Source organism: Hibiscus syriacus, unplaced genomic scaffold (genome assembly GCF_006381635.1).
Source record: "Hibiscus syriacus cultivar Baekdansim isolate YM2019G1 unplaced genomic scaffold, ASM638163v2 tig00110505_pilon, whole genome shotgun sequence".
NCBI lineage: Eukaryota > Viridiplantae > Streptophyta > Magnoliopsida > Malvales > Malvaceae > Hibiscus > Hibiscus syriacus.
Window position 1 is genome coordinate 1,627,115 of NW_024062765.1, and position 12,680 is coordinate 1,639,794.

General features: G+C 30.8%; 1 protein-coding gene across 1 annotated transcript; it reads right to left on the bottom strand.

Moving 5' to 3' along the window:
* Positions 1-10,715: 10,715 nt before the first annotated feature.
* On the bottom strand, positions 10,716-12,391 carry LOC120129879 (glycolipid transfer protein 3-like). The gene is made up of 6 exons (XM_039147278.1): positions 12,116-12,391; positions 11,967-12,022; positions 11,639-11,769; positions 11,216-11,351; positions 10,964-11,107; positions 10,716-10,878 (listed from the first exon to the last, which is right to left on the bottom strand). Exons 1-6 carry the CDS (start codon positions 12,273-12,275, stop codon positions 10,843-10,845), a joined length of 663 nt encoding a protein of 220 aa, XP_039003209.1. The 5' UTR covers positions 12,276-12,391; the 3' UTR covers positions 10,716-10,842.
* Positions 12,392-12,680: the final 289 nt, after the last annotated feature.

Genomic DNA, 12,680 nt, shown 5'->3' on the forward strand with positions numbered 1-12,680 from the left:
TTTTTATGGGGGAATCGGTTCCCCCCTGTGGGGGTATCGATTCCCCTCTATCATTCTGGAAATTCATATTCGTTTGAGGGCGAATCAATTCCCCTTGAATGGGTACCGATTCCCCTAGCCTAGAAATCCCATTTTGAGCTCGAAAATCACCTTATTTCAGCTCAAACCTTCATATTTTACTCCCTTTAATATTCCTAACTTTAATACACATACTTAAACTCATTTCTACTCCATAATCACTTCTTTAAACTCCAAATATAGTCATTCCTATGTAATTGGAAAAATTATACTAATTTTGCAACATGTTCAAATTCCTATTCTAACACTTCCTATCCCTTAATTAACTTGATGACAAGTCAAATCTCACTTCCAATTCTTATTATGAACTCTAATCTAAGATTTCACTTTTCTACTTCATTTCTTTAATTCTTCATATACTTCTCATATTGAGGTTTTAAAACAAATTAAGCTTCCTTTAAGCTTAACTATTGTCTAATGGTCATAAATCAACCATAAATTCATCAAGAAATTCACTAACAAGAGATCTTACCTTAAGCTTGGGTCTCACGTATGAAGAAGAAGAAAGAAGAATAGGACTCTGGAAGCTTGTTTTGATTTCCTATACTTCCACGTGGTTAATATAATACTAACCCTAAATAATTATCTTACTATAAAAAGACCATTTTATCCTTCTAATCCTCATTCTTTATAATTTAATCCTACACAAAATAACTCAAATAAGTCATTGAACATTTCCATCATTATACTTTAATCACCAAATTCTGAAACTTTACAATTTAATCACTAAGCCAGTATGGAGGATGTTACAGTTTGTGATTGGTTTGTGGAGGGCTTGCGCCCTAGGCTAAAAGAGTTGTTGCTAGCATTAAATTTGTCATCATTTCAAGAGGTAGTTAATTGAGATAAAGCTCTAGAGAGAGCTCAGAATGAGATATTTAAAGAGCAGAAAGTTCAGAAGTTTAAGAGAATTGGTACTTTGTCGAGTTCATCGCCATCAAAGAAAAGTAGAGATTGGGATTCTCAAACTCAGGATACATTTGAATCAGCTGCATATTCTGATAAAAGATCAAATCTAAGTTAATCCAAACAATGTTCATATTGTAGAAAGAATCATACAGGAGTATGACGAGTGGTTTTAAGAGCTTGTTTTAAATGTGGGGATATGGGATATTTTATTCGAGATTAACCATTCTTAACTTATGAAATTGTACAGAGAGAGCAATCTGTTACAATATCTCAGAGAAGTAGAAGTAGAGGTCGTGGAAGAAATCAGTCAAAGTCATCCACTCAATATGATATGCATCCAGTTGCTGGGTTTATAATTTAGGGACTGATGAAGATTTCGAGGATTCAGAAATTATTGCAGGTAAATTTCCAATAATGTAGTGAATTAGTTTTGTTTTAATAGTATGAGGATCAACATAGTTATATGCTAGTAGTAATTAGAAGGAGAATTGAAAGATTTGATTTGAAACGATATGTAATGAACTGTTAGAGATTAATTAGTAGGGTATGGTTTTCAAGTAAATAAGTTGTCTTGAAATTGGATATGGTAATAGAAATTATTCTAAAATATAAGGAGTCTAGATGGTTGTGAATAAGTAGAAGTGTTAAACCATATTTTGTACAAGTAATAGTAATTATGAATAAAAGGTTAGTAGTAAGAGTAACCTAAGATTAGTTGAGTATTATATAGAGGATTGTTCCATCTTGTTGTGAAGTGAAATTTCGAGGACGAATTTTCTTAAAAGGGGAGAGTTTTGTAACATCCCAAAAACAGAGCTAGTGACTTAAATGGAAGTTTTTGAAATTTGGTTATCAATTTAGGAAAAATTAAAAAGTTTATGGATTTAAAGTGAAATATTCTGGTATTGAATTAAATAACAATGAATGAAAGAATGAATGATAATGTGGTCTTTTCATTTAAAGGATATTTATCTCTTTATTAAGAGATAAACATGTGGGGTGAGAGAGAGTTATCTGGAAGATTGTTTTTCTTGTCCTCTCCTTCTTATTATTCCCGTTAGTTTCATTTAAAAGGTGAGTTGAATTACAACTGTTGATTTCTTGAATTTCTATGTTGGTTTTGATTCTTTGGGTGTTATATAAGCTAAAGGAAAGTTTATATAAGCTTAAAACATTAAAAAGAGAGAATTAGAAAGGAAATTATAATAAGGATGTAGAAATGAATTGTTTGTATGAAGAGGTTTTTGAAGTTCTATTGATAAATTTGACTTATTATAATAAGGATTCAAAAGTTTAAAGAATTATAAATGAGTTTAAAACACATTGAAAGTTTAGTGAAATTCTTTAATTCAAGAGTTATAGTGAGATAGTGAAGATAATGAAGTGTTGTAGTTCTTAAAGATGGTTTAAGTATGTATGGTTGAGTTTAAAGGCATGAAGAAAGTCAAATAAGTAGAGTTTGGGGTAAAGTGTTGGAATTTTCGGATTTATAAAATAGATTATGTGTTAGTAGTATCGGTACTGGTTGAGTGAGTACCGATACTACAAGGCAAAGTTTGGGATAATTATGCGTAGGGTATTAATACTGCATGAACAATGTCGATACCATAAGGAAGAAGAATGATAGATCTTCATGAGGTATCGGTATTGAAGTGATAGTATCGATACCAGGGGTATCGATATCAATGGGGAGGTATCGGTACCATAGTATAGTAGTATCAATACCATGTTAAGGGTATCGATACCAGGCAACATCGAATCTAATATTGGTATCGATACCGGAGGGGGTATCGGTACAATAGAATAAAAGTATCGGTAATGTGCTTGTAGTATCGATACTATTTAAGTTAGAAAGTTAAAATTGGTGTTTTATTTAGTTTGCATTTATTTGAATCTTGTGAAGCAATTCGAATCTCAATATTCATTGGATTGTATATTTATGTAGATATCGATCGAAAGCAAAGTTTGGATAGGTCGTCAGAGTAAGATTCGAGAGAGAAACAAGAGATTGGTATTTTCAAGTGAAACCAATGTGAGTAAATGATATTAAATTTAAGTTATGTTAGGGAATTAAGACTTGTGATGAGTCTAATTCCGATATTAGGTTATATGAGTACCTGAATATAAACATACAGTGATATGATGTTTAGATGTACATGAGTACATGCATATGTTTAGATGTTAAGTGTATCCCTATATGTGATCCATGTGAATACATGTATATGTATTAAATCATGTGACCATGAGTTATGTGTGATAATAAGTTATATGGTTATATGACCATAAGATATAAGTCATGTGACAAGATATATGAAAATATGATATAAGATAAGTATATGTGATGAGCTATGTGACTATGTGTTTACATGAATATGTGAAATGACATGAAAAGTTGATATAAGCTATGCGAAAGTGATATACATGGTTATATGAACATGTGATACAAGTTATATGACAAGTACAAATGATAATGCCCATGTTATGTGATATGAGAGCTAGGGGTATAATTAGCATGCCAAGAGTCAAGGGTTCATATACATAGGTCATTCGAGACATACATGAGGTCTTTCGGGATAAATATCATATGCCACTAAGTGGAAATTTATACGAGCTGTGGTGACAACATATGTGCACAACCTCTATGTACTCAAATATCTTTAGTTCTCTGAAGTATACATGGGCTAATAAAGAAAGATAAAAACAAGTGCATTGTGTATGAGATATTTGCTTTGTAATTTAAAAAGTATTACTAGAGTTATGTGATGTTGTATGCATTGTTAGTTTTAAGAGTATATGATTATATGAATTATGATAAGAATGTTAATAATGATAATAATGATATGTGTACATATAAGTCTTGTGGTGTATGAAATGTCCATGCATTTATTAAGTAGTTATAGTTTCGATTATTTGTTTCATGTCTCACTAAGTCTATGACTTAGCGTATGAGTGTTTCACACGTAGGATCCGAGAAGTATCAAAGACAAGATAGGTGGCGGAGACAATATAACATCGACGAAGATCATATCAGAAGAAATCTATCAGTATGTCTTTTGTTGTATTATATTTATATAACGTTGGCATGTACTTAAACAATGAAATTGTATAAGCTCTTAACAGTCTTTGCAAACTTTTTGAATTGATATATGTAAGTTTAATTATTGTGTTTAAATTAAATCTGAATTTTACTCAACATTTATATAAGTAAATGATTTGAATGGTAGATGTGACATCTCGGACTCGTATTCGGGTCGAATACGGGTTATGGGTGTTACAAACTTTTGGAATCTTTACTCATGTTATGTATATTATGCTTGTAAAATTAAATTAAAACTTTAAGTTGGTGTAGTGGTTAAGCCTTGTTCTTTGATTCAAAAGGTCTTAAGTTTAAATCCCCTCAAAAGTATAGTTTTACTAAAATTTTTCAAACAAAACTACGTCGTTTTGGGTTTTTTTAGCACTAAACACAGTCATGCCAAAATTACATAGTTTTGGTAAGGGAGCCACGTCAGCAACGTCACGGCACGAAGATGTCATGTCATCGTGTCGTTAATCCATTAACGACGGAGTGACATAATTACAGTTAAACTTAAACGTTAGTGTTAAAATTGCAAAATTGAAACGTTTGTGACATAAATGAGCCCAAACCTAATGGTGAGTGGTATTTGAAGTAATTTACCCTTTATTTAATTTCGTCTTACATCATGCAAATAGAAGCTTCTAGGTTATTACACTGAAAACCTTTTATTTTAAAACCTGCTAATGGAAATGGAATCTTTTGCAATAATATTTTATTCAGCTTATAGTTATTTTCATTTACAGGATAAGTATACAACGCATGTCGTATACCGTAACATATAACTAAAGCGACGTATCGAAATGTACCACAAGCAAATTTGTCATTGTTCTGTAAATATTAAAAAGTATAAAGATTTATTTAAAATTAATCATTTATTAAAATTAATTATAATTTTAACTTATATAACTTAAAAATCCTAATTCTAAATAAATTAAATTACTTAAACTAATTATTATTTTTAATAAAAATTATAATTCAATTATAATTCTATTAAAATTATAATTAAATTTTAATAAATTGATTAATTTTAAATAAATCTTTATAATTATAATTCTATTAAAATTATAATTTTAATATTTATATTTATTTAGAATTAGGATTTTTAAGTTATAATTAGGATTTATTTACATAATAAGTAATTTAAGTTGTTTAGAATTAGGATTTTTTTTTACATAACAAGTAATTTAATTTGTTTAGAATTAAAAATTTTAAGTTATATAAGTTAGAACTGGCTGTCAGAATCAATCATCGTCGGCGACCACCTTAACTTGTCGTCCAGTTTGTCGTTGCCCAACAGTCGATCGTTTTGAAGGAGAAGCTCTGCCTTTTGCGTCAGCCGCCTTCTATTTGTTTTTCTTTTTTTACGTACAGTGACATTAAAAGAATCATCCCCGACGAGAGAGTTGAGCGCGATGGACTTACACGCGACGACAGTTTTGGACGATCAAGAACCGACAGTCGTGGTTGGTCTGGCTGGGATGGGCGATGATAAGGGATGATTATTCTAAGGTCACTGTGCGTAAAAAAAAGGAAAAATAATTGAATGACGCAAACGGTCAGGGATGTTGTAGCAGTTGGTTTTTCGACGAGTTAAGGTGATTGCCGACGATGATTGATTCTGATAGCCAATTCTAACTTATATAAATTAAAAATCCTAATTCTAAACAAATTAAATTACTTATTATGTAAAAAAATCCTAATTCTAAGCAACTTAAATTACTTATTATGTAAATAAATCCTATTTCTAACTTAAAAATCATAATTCTAAATAAATGTAAATATTATAATTATAATTTTAATAGAATTATAATTATAAGAATTTATTTAAAATTAATTATTTATTAAAATTTAATTATAATTTTAATAGAATTATAATTAAATTAAAAATAATAATTAATTTAAGTAATTTAATTTGTTTAGAATTAGGATTTTTAAGTTATATAAGTTAAAATTATAATTAATTTTAATAAATGATTAATTTTAAATAAATTCTTATATTTTTTAATATTTACATAACAAGGAAAAATATACTTGTGTTATATTTCGGCACGTCACTTTTGTGGCACGTTGCGATATGCAACATGCACTGTAGAATTTTCCTTTATTTACACAGTTAAAAACTATTTTATGTTATACAATTAATGGGTTATTGTGAGGAAAAATTCTATAGCGCTCGACGATAATTGACGAGCACGGTAAACGATGAACATCGTAAAACTAAATTAAAAAAATCGTTAAATCATAAAGTACTTAAAGTGTAATTATAATTTAGTTAAAAGTTAAAGTGTAATTTAATTAAAATACAATAATTTTAAAAAGGGTAAACTGCACCTGTGACCACCCAACTATAGCCCCCTTTTCACTATGAGCACCATTTTTGATTTTTTGTCAATCAGAACACCCAACTATTTAAATGAGTTCAATCAAGCCACTTTTCGTTAACAATTAACGGAAGTGTTGACGTGACAGTTAATAAAATTAGTCTAATTATATATCTAGTCCTTATTACTTACATATTTTACTAAATTGGTCATAATTTTAAATTAATTTAATATATTTAATCATTCAATCATATGACGACACGTGTCAAAGGTGACATGTTTCATGACACATGTTGCAACATGATTGGATGACTTTTTTTAAAATAATTTTAATATTTTAATTGAATATTATTTCCACCAATCCAATCATGTTAAAATATTAAAAAAATTTGATTTAAAATAATAAAAATAATTTTTCAGGAGATTTATAAAGGTCGTACACTACGTTCAGATAATAGCAGAAGACAAGCTGTGATGATCGTCAGATATGACACTGATGAAATTTTCAATAAGAATTACTGGATAATCCAGAATTCTTGGGATGAGGCCTAGTGCGAAAATGGATTTGGTAAAGTGAACAGGAACTTGAAGATAATCGTTATTTGGTCCGTCAGATCAGCTATCCTATATTTTTCACTACCAATTAGATTGTTCTTTCATGTTATAGTTGATAATATAATAACCTTTGGATTACATGAGAATCGTTATGACTATATTAACTATTATTTTTCTATCATTAAAAGTATCTAATGAATTATCCGATGCATCTTGTTTAGCTTATCTTTGATCATTACCCAAAAAAGAAAAAAATATTTTGAAATTTGTCTATCAGCGGTACAATTTAACTGAACCACATAATTTATGTGCAATCACGACTTCTTATTGGATAGTGTCACTGAACGTATCATATTGTTAATAACATGAAGTATACAGTGTCATAGGTTATTGAACCAGTCGAAAGGGGAATTGCTAAAATAAATAAGACCTTCCATCAGATATCGGAAAATGTGAGATGCCACGAAGTGGAGCGGCGGAGGAAACCCAAGGATGACAGTTATCTTGTCCCCTTGAATTCATGGAATAGGTAATTTTCTGAAGCTCACTATAATGTTGTGGAGGGCAGCATTAGCGACAGTGGTTTGGTGGGCCCCAGCAAGAGACGTGACCATATCCAAGCCCGGAATAAAACTGCTAGATTGTCTCAGAAAAGGTATACTTATATACAATTAATATACGGTTTTATCAGATATATTAAAAGATATTTGATAAATTTGGTTTAGCGTTATCGAAAATATCGAGTAATAATAATGTAATAGGTGGAAATCATGAAGAAATATTAAAAAAATTTGTCAACCGGCAAACTTAGCTTGTCGGTTTGTGTCGATACTTTATAAAAATATATTGATCCATAACAATATAACATGTAAAAAAATGACAAAACCTGTCTATAAATGACAAAACAGGTAAAGCGCTACCTGATATATTGAAAGTGTCGATACTTTATAAAAATATATTGATCCATAACAACATAACAAGTAAAACAAATGATAAAACCGATCTATAAATGACAAAACAGGTCAAGCGCTATCGGATATATTGAAAGTGTCGATACTTTATAAAAATGTATCAATCCATAACAATATAACAGATTAAAAAATGACAAAATCGGTCTATAAATGACAAAACAGGTAAAGCGCTACCGGATATATTGAAAGTGTCGATACTTTATAAAAATGTATCGATCCACAACAATATAACAGGTAAAAAATGACAAAAACGGTCTATAAATGACAAAACAGGTAAAGCGCTACCAGATATATTAAAAGTGTCGATACTTTATAAAAATGTATCGATCCATAACAATATAAAAAGTAAAAAGATAACAAAACCGGTCTATAAATGACAAAACAGGTAAAGCGCTACCGGATATGTTGATAGTGTCGATACTTTATAAAAATATATCGATCCATAACAATATAACATGTAAAAATATGACAAAATCCGTCTCGAAATGATAAAACCGGTAAAGAGCTACCGAATATGTTGAAAGTGTCGATATTTTATTATAAGTATCGGCACTTTTGGAATTTAAAAGAAAAGAAGTTATAGCGCCAATAAAGTATCGATACTTTATAAAAATGTATCGATCCATAACAATATAACAGGTAAAAATATGACAAAACCGGTCTATAAATGACAAAACGGGTAAAGCGCTACCGGATATATTGAAAATGTCAATACTTTATAAAAATGTATCGATCCATAACAATATAACAAGTAAAAAAATAATAAAACCGATCTATAAATAACAAAACAGGTAAAGCGCTACCGGATATGTTGATAGTGTTGATACTTTATTATAAGTATTGACACTTTTGGAATTTAAAAGAGAAGAAGTTATAGCGCTAATAAAGTGTCGATACTTTATAAAAATGTATCGATCCATAACAATATAACAGGTAAAAATATGACAAAACCGGTCTCGAAATGACAAAACCGGTAAAGAGCTACCGGATATGTTGATAGTGTCGATATTTTATTATAAGTATCGAAACTTTTGAAATTTAAAAGAGAATAAGTTATAGCGCTAATAAAGTGTCGATACTTTATAAAAATGTATCGATCCATAACAATATAACAGGTAAAAATATGACAAAACCGGTCTCGAACTGATAAAATCAGTAAAGAGCTATTAGATATGTTGAAAGTGTCGATATTTTATTATAAGTATTGCCACTTTTGGAATTTAAAAGAAAAGAAGTTATAGCGCCAATAAAATGTCGATACTTTATAAAAATGTATTGATCCATAACAATATAACAGGTAAAAATATGACAAAATCGGTCTCGAAATGATAAAACCGATAGTAAAAAGTGTGCTTGTGTGGTCATTTTTATTTCAGAATTTTTATTTTTAATACAAAAAGTTGGATATTTTAAGCAAAACCCAGTAAGAAAAAATAAAAACTTTGCAGTAACAAAAGAATAATATTGAGAAACCCACCATGTTATCAGTTTCTCAAAGAACAAAAACCTAGAAACATACATCTCTCAACGCAAACTTATGATATAATCTTATTATCTCCATAGGATAAAATTAGGTCATTTTAGTTTTATTTATTTTTTTTGTTAGGATTTTGTGTCATTGAAACTGTCGATTGAAGAACTCAAACTGGTGCACACATAAGTGTTGATTCAAAAAACATCGAAATCGATAATTATTATGTAACCAGTAACTTTACAATGTAACCGGTAAAAATATACTGGTTAATTAGCAAATAGGTTTACATTATGTATCGACACTCTTTAAATATGTGTCGATACTTTTTTCCCAAAATGAAAGCACAACGAGATGCACGCATAAAGTGTCGATACATTTAAAATTGTATCAATCCCAAAAACATCAAAACCGATAATTATAATGTAATAGGTAAATTTTTAATGTTACCTGTTTAAATATACATGTTTAGTTAGAAAATAGATCAATATAAGCGCTACCTATTACATTATATAAGCGCTACCTAATATATTATTGTACATGATAATATTTTCGATTAAATTATATAACATAACTGATCTAAATTTTAACCGGTCACTTGTTTAACATGTTACGTCGTTTTTTAGACGCCGCACAGAATAAGTTCCCGATAGATAGTATCTGCAGCTGTTTGGAGTTTTCAAAAGGTACTTTCAACATAGCTTTTAGCCGTACAATACCATAGATGCTTTGCATGTACATGCAAATTCGAGTCTTCTTAGATTTTCCTTTTCCACCTGCCCCTCTTTAACTGCTTGGTTTGGATGACGATGTGTTTCTAGGGTAAAGAAGTTGGGGGAAGGGGCGAGGGGGAACATGATCTCCATACATTTCTAACTTGAGAATGTATAGAGCAAGATCCCTACTAAAACTGCAAAATTTTGCTGGGTTTGGTAAATGTATAGACAACACACCTATGAACAGGTGAAAATCATAATGTTACTATATACACCCCCAGTGTACAAGTAATATTTACATTCGTTGTCATGTTTATATACACAAGATTTTTAATTATTATAGGTAAAAGAAGTTACCAAGCAAGATCACTGTCGACAGTTAAGGCTTTTTTTTGGTATAAACCAACCTTTAGTCCTTCAACTTAGTAGCTCTTTTCAGCTGGGTATCTGAACCTTTTATTTTTCGTGAAATTGCAATTTACTTATTTCTTTTGTGTGTGTGGGGGGGGGGGAGGTCTAAGTAATATTTATTTTTGGATTCTTCATTTCATTATTTTATATTTGTCATTACTAATCCATCACTTTACAAGGATAAGTAAGAAAACAAAAGTAGATGTTAAAGCAGATTTGGCGTACAATTTACAAGGCTATCAGGCTATTTACAGATGTATATGTACAGCAAAAGAGGAACCGAACTTCGTATGCCTGTTCTTTCCTTTCTCTTAAGGGGAAAAGGTTTTCCTCAGCTAGACTTTAACCTATCCAATCGATAAAACCTCTGCATATATTGAGAAAATAAAGCATTAAAACAATGAAGAAGAAGCCGGATGATGCGTCTACAAACATCGATTGATAATCCTCACCAGAATAGAGTGGATATGTTCTAGTAAAGGCACAAGTAATGAGATCAATGTCTGCATATCCTCTTTAAGGTTTTCGTAATTTTGATCTTTTTTCATGATGAGACTAATGAATGTCTTGTTATCCGGCACCAGTTTTAGAGCTACCTGTGAACTTGAATTCTGTTAGTTCATGTTAAATTAAAAGAAAATGTTCAAACATTACCTAAAAAAACATGTCAGTTGCTGTTATCTGGGGCAGGAATGCCTAAATACCTTAAAAGCAGCCGACGAGATCCATCCATGCCTAGGCTTCAAAGTAACATTATAGGATTCTTGAACTGCTTGTTCCATGTTCTGCTCAGGTTCCTTCACCAATCTTTGTAACAAAGCTGCCATAAAATCCATGGATCTGAAAGGGAAACGAGTTTATGTTAGACCCAAAAGTCAAAAGGCTGGTTTGGTTTTTCATTCTTCTTGAAGTACTTGTGTTTCGAATTCGTGTCCAATGCATGTTTTGGTAAAGTAAAGCTGAATCAACAGTAAATAAGTTAGATTACTCGAGAAAAGTTTTATTCAGATTTTCACTAGCTATGGATAAATTCGTGGTAATGGCATGATGCATGGTCCCCTCTCTCTATATATAAAGAAATAAATTCGAAAATATTCATGTGGGACATATATCTATATTCTGCTTACCTGGTAAGCCAGAGGAAGGCTTTACTGCAACTGCTACCCTTTCTTGCATTCCCTTCACTCTCTTCCTTTTTCAACATCTCAATCAAATTCGAATACATTGTAGGATCCGATTCCAAAAGAATCTCCAATCTCTAAAAAATGAATAGAAGAGAGGCAGTTCAGTCAATCTATAAATAGTGGAGTTTTCCCATGGACAGAACTGCCCATGTAAAAACTGGTTAAATGACAAAAATAAAGACAAATGAAGTGGAAGATTGGGTGTTCTTGTCAACTACGCAGAAATTAAGTTCTTTCTTCAACTATGCAGTTTTTTAGTTTTACTTTTAACCTGGATGTTTTGATGAATGTCTTGTCTAAGGACAGCCATAGTCGGGCCTATCTTGTCTGGAAAAAAAGTAGGAAAAGGAAATTTATGTCGATATATTGAAATCCACATGTTTGGAGAATGATAAAGAGTAGAGAAGGAAAAAAACTGACCAAGAACTTGAAGAATCAAAGTGCAGACATGAAGAAAAGGCTTGGTTGATATATGAGCAACGTCTGCAACTGCTGCAGAGTGAGCTTTGGTTAACATGGAGAGTTCTTCAATGGCGGACCTTATCTCTGTTTTCGTTTCCATTTCCCTTTTTCTCTTCATTTCTTGATATTGTTGGTCGTTGATGGATCATTCCAGTTAACCTTATATAGCTCACAAATCATTTTTTTCTCTGGGTAAATAACATTGCTGGCATGAATAAACATGGAGAAACATTTCTCTATAACCCGAAACCCCTTTGTATATTTTAATTATTCCATATTTGTTGTGTGTGCAAGCCATTGAAAGTGACTTTGTATTTGACCTTGAAGTTATCTATGACCTATCATCTTACTGTTTAAGATCTCAAAGTGTTAGCTTAGCCTGAGTTTTGATCTCATCCATGACCGCATGAAACTGTTGTGGGCCCTTGTTTTATATAAATACCATTTGTTGATATGAAGGAACATTTATCATCAACTTGACAGAACAGATTACAAATTCTCAAATTGAACAAAACACTTCAAC

Excerpts from the sequence above, each read along its gene's own strand:
- LOC120129879 (XM_039147278.1), bottom strand. The coding sequence starts at position 12,275 with ATGAAGAGAAAAAGGGAAATGGAAACGAAAACAGAGATAAGGTCCGCC. Across the intron at positions 12,023-12,115 it reads TTTGATTCTTCAAGTTCTTG|ACAAGATAGGCCCGACTATG; the intron begins GTCAGTTTTTTT and ends CTTTTTTTCCAG. Across the intron at positions 11,770-11,966 it reads ACATTCATCAAAACATCCAG|AGATTGGAGATTCTTTTGGA; the intron begins GTTAAAAGTAAA and ends TTCATTTTTTAG.